Raw genomic sequence first — 12,408 nt, 5'->3', positions numbered from 1 at the left:
CAGACGAGCTCTGCTGTCAAAGATATTCTCGTTCGGTTGGAAGCTTGAAATTTAACACATATAAGATGAAACAAGGCAGAATGCTAGTCTGAGGTACAAACAAAATGCTTTATGAATGTGGTCAGCTTGAGTGTTATTTGATAAGGAGAAAGGGTAGGCCAGAGTAACTCTAGGTAGAAAGTACAACCTGAACAAAGGCATTAAGGTGAGCATAAATTTGAGCATCCAGAGAATCAACTTGATGGGAATGAAAAATAATGAAAAACATAACAGGACGAATATGTTGCGATCAAATTATTGAGAGCCTTTAAAAAGTCTGACACAGTGAAAAACTTGGTAAGAAACAGGAATGGCAAGATAAAAGTGATGTTTTAGGAAGAATAACTTAGTGGCAATGTCTAAAGTCTACAGTGGTACTGTCCAGCAGAAATATAATGAAAGCAACAGATACAGTTTTAAAATATACTTATTTATACTAATAATTAGAAAATTATCATTTCACGAGTAATCTTTATAAAAACATTAAGATACTTTACATTCTTCTTTTCAGTCTAAATCTTTGAAAGTAGGTGTGCACATTATACTTATAGCATATTTCAATCCATATTGGACACAATTCATGTGCTCAGTAGATAACCTGGCTAGTGGTTGTCATATTCAACAGTGCAACTCTATAGAGTTTCCAGAGAACAGAAATTTGCAATATTATAGAATCAGGTGATGAGGGTAGAGAATGAAAGAATATAAAACAGAACTGATAATGCCTGACAACTAACTGTAATTAAGAGAGAGCAAGTAATTTCATGTCCCTGTCCAGTTAAATGGCAGACAGTGCCATGACTGATTAGCAATATCTGCTATAGTAATAGAAAGGATTTTTAAATAATCTTGAACATTAAAAAAAATAGGGGCACTGATAACAGGGCTATGTTTGACCACTTATCATCATTCTTAGCAGGCAGAGACTTTTCTACTTGTTCTGTCAGGGACTGTAGCCTTTTCTTAGGCTCTCTAAATAACTAATAAAAATTATTCAATCCTATCTATTGCTCAGCAGATAATAAACTGCTCTTTCTTCTGTATGTAGATTCCAGAAAACACTGCTCACAGATATCCAGGGATATATTTCAATTACCTAAAATCTTTGGGAAGATATTTTAATTATTTTTTTCATAATATATATGGGGGAAAGAAATATATAAAAATTATTTTCTTCCCTCTCCTTCTCTCTTTTCCAAAGCCCAATACCCTGTAGATTAGAAACCAGTTTTTCTATGTCATGTCCAAATCCCAATACTTTTTTTTTCAAATGTGTCCTAAGTTTAGCTTAACAACTGGAACCTAATATAAAGGATAAAAAGAACACTGCATTGCACCCACCTTCCCCTATTTAATGCCCCAAAATAGTTGAATGTACCTCATTCTGGTGCTCCTAAAAGTTGTAACAATGAAACATCGTTTCACACCTCACTTTGAGAACCATCTCTAATGGGTGACCCATACTTAAGACTAACCAACTTCTGTCTCCCCCATTCAGCTCGGCCTCATACTCAAAAGCAGAGACATTACTTTGCCAACAAAGGTTTGTCTAGTCAAGGCTATGGTTTTTCCTGTGGTCATGTATGGATGTGAGAGTTGGACTGTGAAGAAGGCTGAGCGCGAAGAATTGATGCTTTTGAACTGTGGTGTTGGAGAAGACTCTTGAGAGTCCCTTGGACTGCAAGGAGATCCAACCAGTCCATTCTGAAGGAGATCAGCCCTGGGATTTCTTTGGAAGGAATGATGCTAAAGCTGAAACTCCAGTACTTTGGCCACCTGATGCAAAGAGTTGACTCATTGGAAAAGACTCTGAAGCTGGGAGGGATTGGGGGCAAGAGGAGAAGGGGATGACAGAGGATGAGATGGCTGGATGGCATCACTGACTCGATGGACATGAGTCTGAGTGAACTCCAGGAGTTGGAGATGGACAGGGAGGCCTGGCGTGCTGCGATTCATGGGGTCGCAAAGAGTCAGACACAACTGAGCGACTGATCTGATCTGATCTGAAGGGGTGACCAGTCACTTTAAGGTAGAAGTAGTATGCATTCTGCCAATGAGACCCACTGGTTTTGAGTCTTTAACTGTAGTTGTCTCTCTCTGGTTTTGTCATTCATGAGTTGGGCTCAGGGTTACCCAAATGTCCAAGTGTACATGCTCAGGGAGGCACTCAGATGTCCAAGACGATCTGCTTATTTAACTTATATGCAGAGTACATCATGTGAAATACCAGGCTGCATGAATCACAAGCTGCAATCAAGACTTCTGGGAGAAATATCAACAACCTCAGATATGTAGATGATACCACTCCAATGGCAGAAAGCAAAGAGGAACTAAAGAACCTCTTGATGAGGGTGAAAGAGGAGAGTGAAAAAGGTGGCTTGAAACTCATCCAAAAAACTAAGATCACGGCATCTGGTCCCTTCACTTCATGGAAAACAGATGGGGAAAAAAGTAGAAAGAATGATAGATTTTACCTTTTTGGGCTGCAAAATCACTGAGGACAGTGACTGCAGCCATGAAATTAAAAGAAGGAAGGAAAGCTATGACAAACCTTAGACAGTATATTAAAAAGCAGAGCCATCATTTTGCCTACCAAGGTCCATATAGTCAAAGCTATGGTTTTCCTAGTAGCCATGTACAGATGTGAGAGTTGGACCATAAGGAAGGATGAGCACTGAAGAATTCATGCTTTTGAATTGTGGTGCTGGAGAAGACTCTTGAGAGTTCCTTGGACAGCAAGGAGATCAAACCAGTTAATCCTAAAGGAAATCAATCCTGAATATTAATTGGAAGGACTGATGCTGAAGCTGAAGCTCCAATACTTTGGCCACCTGATTTGAAGAGTCAACTCATTAAAAAGACCCTGATGCTGGGAAAGATTGAAGACAGGAGGAGAAGGGGACAACAGAGGATAAGAATGTTGGACTGCATCACTGACTCAATGGACATGAGTTTGAGCAAACTCTGAGAGATAGCGAAGGACAAGGAAGCCTGGCATGCTGCAGTCCATGGGATCGCAAAGAGTCTGACATGACTTAGTGACTGAACAAAAACAACTGATTATAGAGAGGAAAATTAGGAGGGGGAAGTATGATTACAGAGAGAACATTTATTAATGATGAGGAAACTAAGGTTGCCAGGCTTTGCTCAAGTTTACGGCTGCTTACCAAGATCTGAAACCAGGCAATCCAAAGCCCATGTTCTTGTACTCTACCACCATGCCTTGTTTAAATGTGGGGGTTGAACTGAGGAAGTTGGTGAGACAAATAAGTCTAAATATTTAACAAAAACTCAGATAAGAGGATAGGAATTATGTGTCATAAGCATATAAGAAAGAATATAAAGCATAGAATATGAAGCTTAAAACAAATATAAAAGGGACTTCCCTGGTGGTCCAGTGGCTAAAACTCCACACTTCCAACGCAGGGACCTGGGTTCAATCCCTGGTCAGGAAACTAGATCCCACATGTTGCAACTAAGACCCAGGGCAGCCAAATAAATAAATAGATAAAAATATTTTTATAAAAAGAATATAAAAAAAGAACTAGGAACTATCCCTTGAGAAACACCTCCTAATTAACTCATATCTTACCGCTGTATTAAAGTCTTTCTTGACAATGATATCTCACATCCATATCTCCCTACAGTTTATGTGGCTTCTTAAAAGTGTATTTTCTTCATCTGTAAAATGAAGGGTAGAACCACCTACTTTCATGGGGAGGACCAAATGAGATAATGCATGTAAAATGCTTCATGTAATACTTGGCGAATAATAGGTATTCAATAAAGGTTAGATATTAGTTACTACTACTGGATTTATATATATATCTTCCTATTTCTTCATTGTTGTTATTGTACAATTTAGCAGTTAGAAATAGTATATTTTATAGCAATAATAGCAAAATATTTTTAAAATATATAGTCTATAACATATAGTTTGGAAATTTTCATATACACATCATTACATGTAGCAATTATCTCAAATTACAGAGGACACTCTAAGATGTTAAACAATCTACCAAAATTTACATTAGCAAAATGTGGAATCAAATTTTGAAAATCAAATCTCTTGACTCTATAACCAGTATCCTTACCAGTATCTCATTATTTGGTTCAAAGAGATGCCTTACTTCTAAAATTATTCTATATAGACGGGATCATTTTTTTTATTCTTACATACCTCATATTGTGCCTATCACTACATTCAAAAATACATTTTAAAAAGTTCTTGAAATAAATGCTCTAAATTGGAATGTCAAAACATGAATATTTTACATGTGCCTGGGTGATTTCCTTTAAGTTAACCCCATAATACACCTTTTTTAATGCATCTAATTCTAACATTAAATTTAGTGTAGTCTATTATGTCCACCATCCGACTTCCATTTACCTTAAGAATCTAAGATTCAAAATAATGTATATGGCAACTAGGCTAATTCTTAATTCTTTTGATTAAAATATTTAAAATTTTGTTTTAAAATTCCAAAAACAACACAAAGTAAGGCACAAATGAGAGAAAAACAAATTTTAAGCATACAAAACAATTAGGAAATTCCATTTAGAAACCAAAAGGAAAAAGAAATGGCCCCAGTAAATAATAGTAGGTTTCTTCACTTGATTAGTACTATTCACCAAAAATTACAATCTATAAACTTTTCACTGCTGATACTAAGCAAAGGATACATGGAAGAATTCAATTCTTCTAGCTGTAAACACAAAGCAACAAATTTAATTTTCATTTTTATAACATAAATATCATAAGTAGATAACTGTTAATCAGATATTAAATAAATTATTTCTCATTTAAACTTTCTTTAAATAAAAAAGCAAAGTATTAAACAACTTTCCAAAACTTTTTAGACTGAGAAAGTCACTTAAAATAATAATAAAGTAGCTTTAGTATTTATGAAATAAGAATATGAGAAAAGAGTTAAAACCATATGATAAAAAAAGAAGCTTTATAAGTATTCTTAAAACCATTCTTAACTATAATCATCTCTGATAGGTTTTAAAAGAAAAAAGTTGCCATTTTAATGATCAAAATCTTTAAAAACTTTATGGATTACAAAAAGATTTCACATGATACTCAGCTTTTAGTAGCAAGTAGAATTAACCATCCCTATTTTACAGAGAGAAAAATCCGAGTTACAAAAACATTAAATTGCCTAAAGTTATACAGTTCTATGGAGACCCTGGACTAAATTACAATAAACACCAAATGTATATGCAACTACCACCTGAGTAATTAATGCGAAATGTATTAATCATGCCAGGATCTTTTGAGATACTTTTATATCTTAAGATCCTTTATATATGTAAAGAAGCAAATATTTTTACTTTCAGATTTGCCAGCATCTCAGAAAATATGCTTAGATGTAAATATAATTTCCTTTGAATAAATTTTCTTTAAAAAACAGTATACGTTACACTAAGTGAAAGAATCCAGACATATATAGTCACATATTTTATAATTTCCATTTATACGAAATGTGTGGAGTAGGCAAATCTATAGAGACAGAAGATAAATTGGTGGTTGCTGTGGGACGGGGAGAGGGGAGAATGGAGAGGTATAGGCTTTCTTTCTGGAGTGATGAAAATGTTCTGAAATTAGATGTGGTGATATCTGTACAACTTTGTAAGTATACTAAAAATCACTGAACTTATACTTTAAAATGATTAAAATGGTGAATTTTATCTCAATACAAATTTTGACTATAAAAAGATTAAAAAAAAAGAGGACAGTACTCACATCAGACAGAAGCCTCTCCAGATTAGAGTCACTGGCTGCTTTTCTCTTATCCTCGGGAAGTTCCTCTAACTCCCCATAGAGCTCCAAGTTCAAGCGAGCTAATTTCTCCTGCATTCCCCGAACATGTTCCATCTGTTCAATGGAACATTCATTTCCTGGGGGAACATTCCAGAACATTAATAAAGATTAGGATAGATTAAACTAACTGTCTTGAGGAAAAACTTCTAAAGTCTAGGTACATAAGATAAATCAGTTTTCTTTCTTTTGTAAATTACATTGTAATGACTGCATATTTTCTGCGTAAAATTATAAATCAAATCCCTGATCAAGAAAACAACAACAATCTAAAACATGATCAGGCATTAAAAAATTATATAGAAAAAAATTTTTTAAATATAAGAATGCTTTTAGCTTTGAATAAATTTCCTTTGAATAAATTTTCTTTAAAAAACAGTATACGTTACACTAAGTGAAAGAATCCAGACATATTAATATCATATATAGGAGTGTTAATACCATCTAATTCATGTCCTAGTTGACAAATGCCATTAGAATTAAGTAACCCAGCATTTTATAATAATCTGAGTGAAATTAACAGTCTTATAAGAACTTCAGCCATGAAATTCTTGAAAATCAGGACTCGTGAGCAAGAAATAAGTTTAGGCTTCAAAGAAAAATAATCGAGTGTTTCCAAATTGAAAACACTAAATCTAAAATATTTTAATTGACAAAGAATGTCCCTATTGTTTGTTACACTTTCAAGAGACTTAATCCATCAACAGCAATCCTACTTTAACATTTCAACTAATCAACCCTTGTTAAAAAAAATCTTTTCTCCTGAAATTTTAAAAGGCAAATTATATCCCATGACAAAGGAAATCTAGGATAATTGCATTTTATGCCTCTGGACTTTTCTAATAAAAAAAAACCTGACACTTTAAAAAAAGGAATGACAAATACATGCAGAAAATATGATGCAAACATCTTGAGAAGAAAAAGAGTGGACAGAAACACTGTGGATCACCGAATGCTTGGAGTTTGCCAGAGTGGAAGTCGTTTAACAGGCTGAGCAGGCCCCTCTCCATTTCTTGGACGTCGGAGACGTCGGTAAGGAAGGAGTGCTGGATCGGGGCTGCCTGGGCGCCTCTCCCTTCTCCACCCGGAGGTCTGGCCTTTTCCTTTGTCACTCTGTTAAAAGGAGACAATGAAAAAATCAACTGCATGTGATTATCTTTAAAAAGAGATCATTCTATTTTTTCAGGTTGTTCTACATTCAGCAAAATTAGTGAGTTAAATGGATTTTTCCATAAAAACAAGACATAAGGATAAAAGCAATACAAAATAAAACCAGTCATTTCAAGGCAGAAACCAGAAGAACAGGCTGTGAAAATCTCAAACAAATGTAAACTAGAACTACTAAGATATATAAAAAGTTTGAGTAATACATCTTCATGCTCAGCCTCTCAGTCGTGTCTGACTCTTTGCAACCCATGGACTGTAGCCTGCCAGGCTCTTCTGTCCTTGGAATTCTCCAGGGAAGAATACTGGAGTGGGTTGCCAGAAATTCTTTTCCTCCAGTATGCTAATTCTCTAGATATGCAAATAAATAAATAAATAACTGAAAAGAGAATTAGTAAGTCTTCTTACTAGCCTAAGTTTCTATTTCATTTCTCAGGAAACATTCTGCTTTCTCATCTAAACCTTATCCCAGTTGTTCCCCGAACTATGGGTTGTCCAGTAGCAGTTATGGGGCCCCCACTCTGTAGCTGACTTGGTGCCAGATACTGAGTACATGAACATGCACAGGACATCAGTTATTGTACTGAAGCGTGCCCAGTCTAAGGAGAAAGACAGACATAAATTCACAATCATGATGTTATGGAGTGCTAAAGTCTGTTATCACCCTTGACTCCTCCAGCTTCCTATGGTTCCCATGTGCAGGCAGGAAGTCCTGTTGATTATATCCATAAAGCTCTCTATAAGCTCTCTGGTTCTTTCCTTCTCCACTGCTACTGTTCTTTATTTGAACGAGTCCAACAGCTTCCCAACTGGTCTCCCTGCCTCTGTGTATTGTCTGAGTCCTGCTTCCTTGCCCACAGAGCAGTCAAGTCAATTTTTAAAAAGTAAAATCAGATCATATAATTGACTTAATTCAAACCCTTCAGTAGTCCAATAACCTTCAGGAATCCTATTCTCTCTTGTTCTATCAACGCTCCAGACATTCTGAATTTCTTTTGCTTCCTAGAAATCCATTCTCTCATCTACTTTCAGCTAATCCTTTGCCTACATTAGCATCCTTCCCTGCCCCGCCACTGCCATTTTTGCCAGGCTACTTCCCACACATCCTTTAAATGTGATTTCCTCAGGAAGGCCCTTTCAGAACCCTTAGTAGAGATTGATTCTTATTATACATGTCTAGCATATCCCAGGCTCCCAAACACTTGAGTGATGGTGCTACACACATTGAGATATGGGAACAAAGAGAAAAAACAGTTCATTCAGCCTAGGGACAGCAGAAGAAACTTCCTAAAGGTGGTATGTGAATGAAGGCTCAAAGACTAACTGGGAACAGGGGTTACTTTTATAACCCTAACACATACTACAGATCCTGAAGTACACATATACTGAGTACTCAATTAGTTTCTGCATAATGTTGTGTGGAGACATCTTCCCCACAAGTGTACTCACTACAGTTTGGGTCAGATGAATAGGGTGGGCTGTGGGTGTAGGGGGAAGGTGGCAAGACAAACTAATTCTCTTGAAATCAATTTAGAACACATGGGCTGTTGACAGTAGGTCAGTAACAGTTCTTCACAAAGCAAGATTTGTAATTTTATATGTATATGATATTAGACTGCTACTCTAGTGCTGTCTAAGACCTGTACCATCCCTATTACCTGTGAGCTTACTAGAATTGCTTATCTGAAGCCCCATCCCAGACTGACTGATTCAGAAACTACATTTTATGTAGTTTATGATCCCCAGGAGATTCATACCCACATTAAAATCTGAGATAAACTACTACAGAATATAAGGTCTTGGTGTAGCAAATTGTTTTTTTTTTTTCCAAACTGGAAGCTTTATCCAAATAACTGTCAGTTCATCATTTAATAACCCTCTCAAAAAAGAAAATATAAATCTGTCCCTTCCTACTTCAAGTTTTTTGATCATGTCATGCTGTTTCACTTTATTTTAAAATAATTCAATTAAAAAGTACCCACTGAAATTATACTTCGTGCCAATGCCACTCTAAATACTGTCTGGCACATAAGCCCCAGGCCTCAGGAAGCCTACATTCTAGAATGGCATATAGGAATAAAAGTACCAGGTAGAAAATGACAATGAGCTACAAATAAAGTGATGCAAAAATTTGGAAAAAGGAGTAATCTCCTTGCAAATCTCTTGGCCCTCTTTTTCCACCAACCATAACCATATTCAAAATCTGACTCCAAATTAAACTGCTCCAGGAGGAAAACTCCTTTCCAGTAGGACAACGTACTTAAAAGAAGCCCTTACAACTCCTGTTGTTTTTCATTTAGTCCTTATTGGAATGTTCTTTTCCAAGTGTCTTTGGTTATGTCTCTTCGGCTTCCTCAAAAAGAATGTAAGATCACCACCAAGACAGCCCTCTTGTCTTTTGTGTAAATCTAGCGGCTACAAAGTGTCACAGCGTTACTTCCTTAACTGATTCTCATGATGAACTTGCAACTGGAACTTTATGTAATCATAACTATCTAAAGGATGGAGGTTACAAAGTGCTTTTCCTCTAAAGATATTATCTTGCTTTCCAAATATCTAACACTACAAAATACATATATGCAGCAGTAATACATAACACATTCAAACTTGTCCCATTTCCTTTCAAGTTTTAAGACAAACGATGTTCACCAAATGTTAATAGTGATTACTTCCAGGTGGTGGAATTTTAGTGTTCTTCTGTTCTTTGAATTTTTCCTGTGTTTAAATATTTACAATAAATACAAATCATTTCTATTAAAACAATGAATTTATTATTATTAAAAAAAAAAAACTAAAGCACAAATATTCAGTTTAAAAAACCACCACCACATACCTCTTTTCCATTTCTGGCTAGCTCATCAACTTTGTCTACAAGTTCTCTTGCTCTGTATATTTTAATATGAGACAAAGAGCCTTAAAGCCAATCATTCATTCTGCATTTTTTAATCTCTGTACACTGTAACCTTCATAAAATTTTTTCTAAATCACATATAGTATGTGCCTCAAAAGTCAAACCAAGATAAAAAAAATGTTATAAGACTGAGTGGATTTAGTATTTCCTTTAATAGCATTTTGCTATAATAATGTAAAAGAGAAGAATTCACCTTTTTAACTTTGGTCGCTGTGAAGTTGACTGGGATGCAGGATTTGAAAACCCCGTGCTTTTACTAACTGGAATGGCATTTTTTTTGGTATTAACAACCTGAGTAGAGTGGGCACTAAAGGACTTAGGACTTCTCCTCTTCACTTTGCGCTCCTCCATTGTTTTAAGTTCCTTATTGCACCCAGGCCAGCTTCTTATGACCTAAGGAAATACAGCAGATTTATACACATATGCTGTAAGATGCCAAAATGAAAGGGGTTCAAAGACCCACTTTATGGGTTGAAAGATGATCAAGAATTTCAGAGGTCATTAAAGAAAGTTAGAACAAGGATCCTTGAGCTTAATTTACTGTACGAAATACACAGAAGCCCTAACCAAAACTGCCTGTTAGACAAGAAATTTTGTTCATCATTTTACTAATTCATCCCATAAATATTTACTCTCTTCCACATGTCAGACACTATGTTGGGCATTGGTGAGACAGTTCTGAGCAACACAAAGTCCTTGCCCTCAAAAAACCTATATCGTTATAGAAAGGGTATGACACCTAAACACCAAACAAATCATTCAGCCTGACTCAAGCCTTAGGTAGTCTTTAGGTTTCCCTTCTAAAATGTATTCTTTGAAAAAAGAACTAGATTTAAACAGATGTATAACTGACATCAGTTCAGTTCAGTCGCTCAGTCGTGTCCAACTCTTTGCAACCCCATGAATCACAGCACGCCAGGCCTCCCTGTCCATCACCAACTCCTGGAGTTCACTTATAGTCATGTCCATCGAGTCAGTGATGCCATCCAGCCATCTCATCCTCTGTAGTCCCCTTCTCCTCCTGCCCACAATCCCTCCCAGCTGACATAGGTACCTGCATTTTAACTAGCAACCAGAAACCTTATTTCAACTATCACATAGAAATTCAGTTTCTCCCAAGACATAATACTGATTCTGGTTCCTTGACAAAAACTGTTCTGTAAAGTTAAACTTGTTTCATGACTATTTTGAATTTACTTTCTCTATTTCCAAGGAAACATGAAATTTTATTATATACATTTAATTTTGCCAATATAAAAAAAGTTCAGTTCAGTTGCTCAGTTGTGTCCAACTCTTTGTGACCCCATGGACTGCAGAACACCAGGCTTCCCTGTCCATCACCAACTCCCAGAGCTTGCTCAAACTCATGTACATCGAGTCAGTGATGCCATCCAACCATCTCATCCTCTGTCATCCCCTTCTCCTCCTGCCTTCAATCCTTCCCAGCATCAGGGTCTTTTCAAATGAGTCAGTCCTTTGCATCAGGTGGCCAAGGTTCCAACTTCAGCATCAGTTTTTCCAATGAATATTCAGGACTGATTTCCTTTAGGATTGACTGGTTTGATCTTCTTGCAGTCCAAGGGACTCTCAAGGGTCTTCTCCAACACCACAGTTCAAAAGCATCAATTCTTTGGCACTCAGCTTTCTTCATAGTCCAACTCTCACATCCATTCATGACTACTGGAAAAACCATAGGTCAGTTTGACTAGACGGACCTTTGTTGGCAAAGTAATGTCTCTGCTTTTTCATATGCTGTCTAGGTTGATCATTGGAGAAGGCAATGGCACTTCACTCCAGTACTCTTGCCTGGACAATCCCATGGATGGAGGAGCCTGGTAGGCTGCAGTCTATGGGGTTGCTAAGAGTAGGACACGACTGAGCGACTTCACTTTCACTTTTCACTTTCATTCATTGGAGCAGGAAATGGCAACCCACTCCAGTGTTCTTGCCTGGAGAATCCCAGGGTTGGGGGAGCCTGGTGGGCTGCCATCTCTGGGGTTGCACAGAGTCAGACATGACTGAAGCGACTTAGCAGCAGCAGGAGCAGATTGATCATAGCTTTTCTTCCAAGGAGCAAGCGTCTTTTAATTTCGTGGCTGCAGTCTGTCACTGTTTTCACTGTTTCACCATCTATTTGCCATGAAATGATGGGACCGGATGCCATGATCTTAGTTTTTTGAATGTTGAGTTTTAAGCCAACTTTTGCACTCTCCTCTTTCACTTTCATCAAGAGGCTCTTCAGTTTTTCTTTGCTTTCTGCCATAAGGGTGGTGTCATCTGCATATCTGAGGTTACTGATATTTCCCCGGCAATCTTGATTCCAACTTGTGCTCCATCCAGCCTGGCATTTCACATGATGTACTCTGCACGTAAGTTAAATAAGCAGGGTGACAATATACAGCCTTGACACACTCCTTTCCCAATTTGGAACCAGTCTGTTCCATGTCTAGTTCTAACTGTTGCTTCTTGA

The 12,408-nt window shown here is 36.8% G+C and overlaps 1 protein-coding gene across 1 annotated transcript in view; it reads right to left on the bottom strand.

Moving 5' to 3' along the window:
• CCDC28A (coiled-coil domain containing 28A) overlaps positions 1-12,408 on the bottom strand; it is a 37,977-nt gene that overhangs the window by 1,545 nt on the left and 24,024 nt on the right. Inside the window, exons 4-7 of the mRNA XM_027552143.1 lie at positions 10,132-10,331; positions 6,813-6,976; positions 5,789-5,943; positions 4,723-4,745 (exon numbers count right to left, since the gene is read on the bottom strand). Coding sequence (XP_027407944.1) covers positions 4,723-4,745; positions 5,789-5,943; positions 6,813-6,976; positions 10,132-10,331 — 542 coding nt within the window. The remainder of the gene's footprint in view (positions 1-4,722; positions 4,746-5,788; positions 5,944-6,812; positions 6,977-10,131; positions 10,332-12,408) is intronic.

The sequence above is a fragment of the Bos indicus x Bos taurus genome, chromosome 9 (assembly GCF_003369695.1).
Source record: "Bos indicus x Bos taurus breed Angus x Brahman F1 hybrid chromosome 9, Bos_hybrid_MaternalHap_v2.0, whole genome shotgun sequence".
In the NCBI taxonomy this organism is placed as follows: Eukaryota; Metazoa; Chordata; class Mammalia; order Artiodactyla; family Bovidae; genus Bos; species Bos indicus x Bos taurus.
Note: the sequence above shows the minus strand (reverse complement) of the source record. Positions and strands in the feature narration are given on the sequence as shown.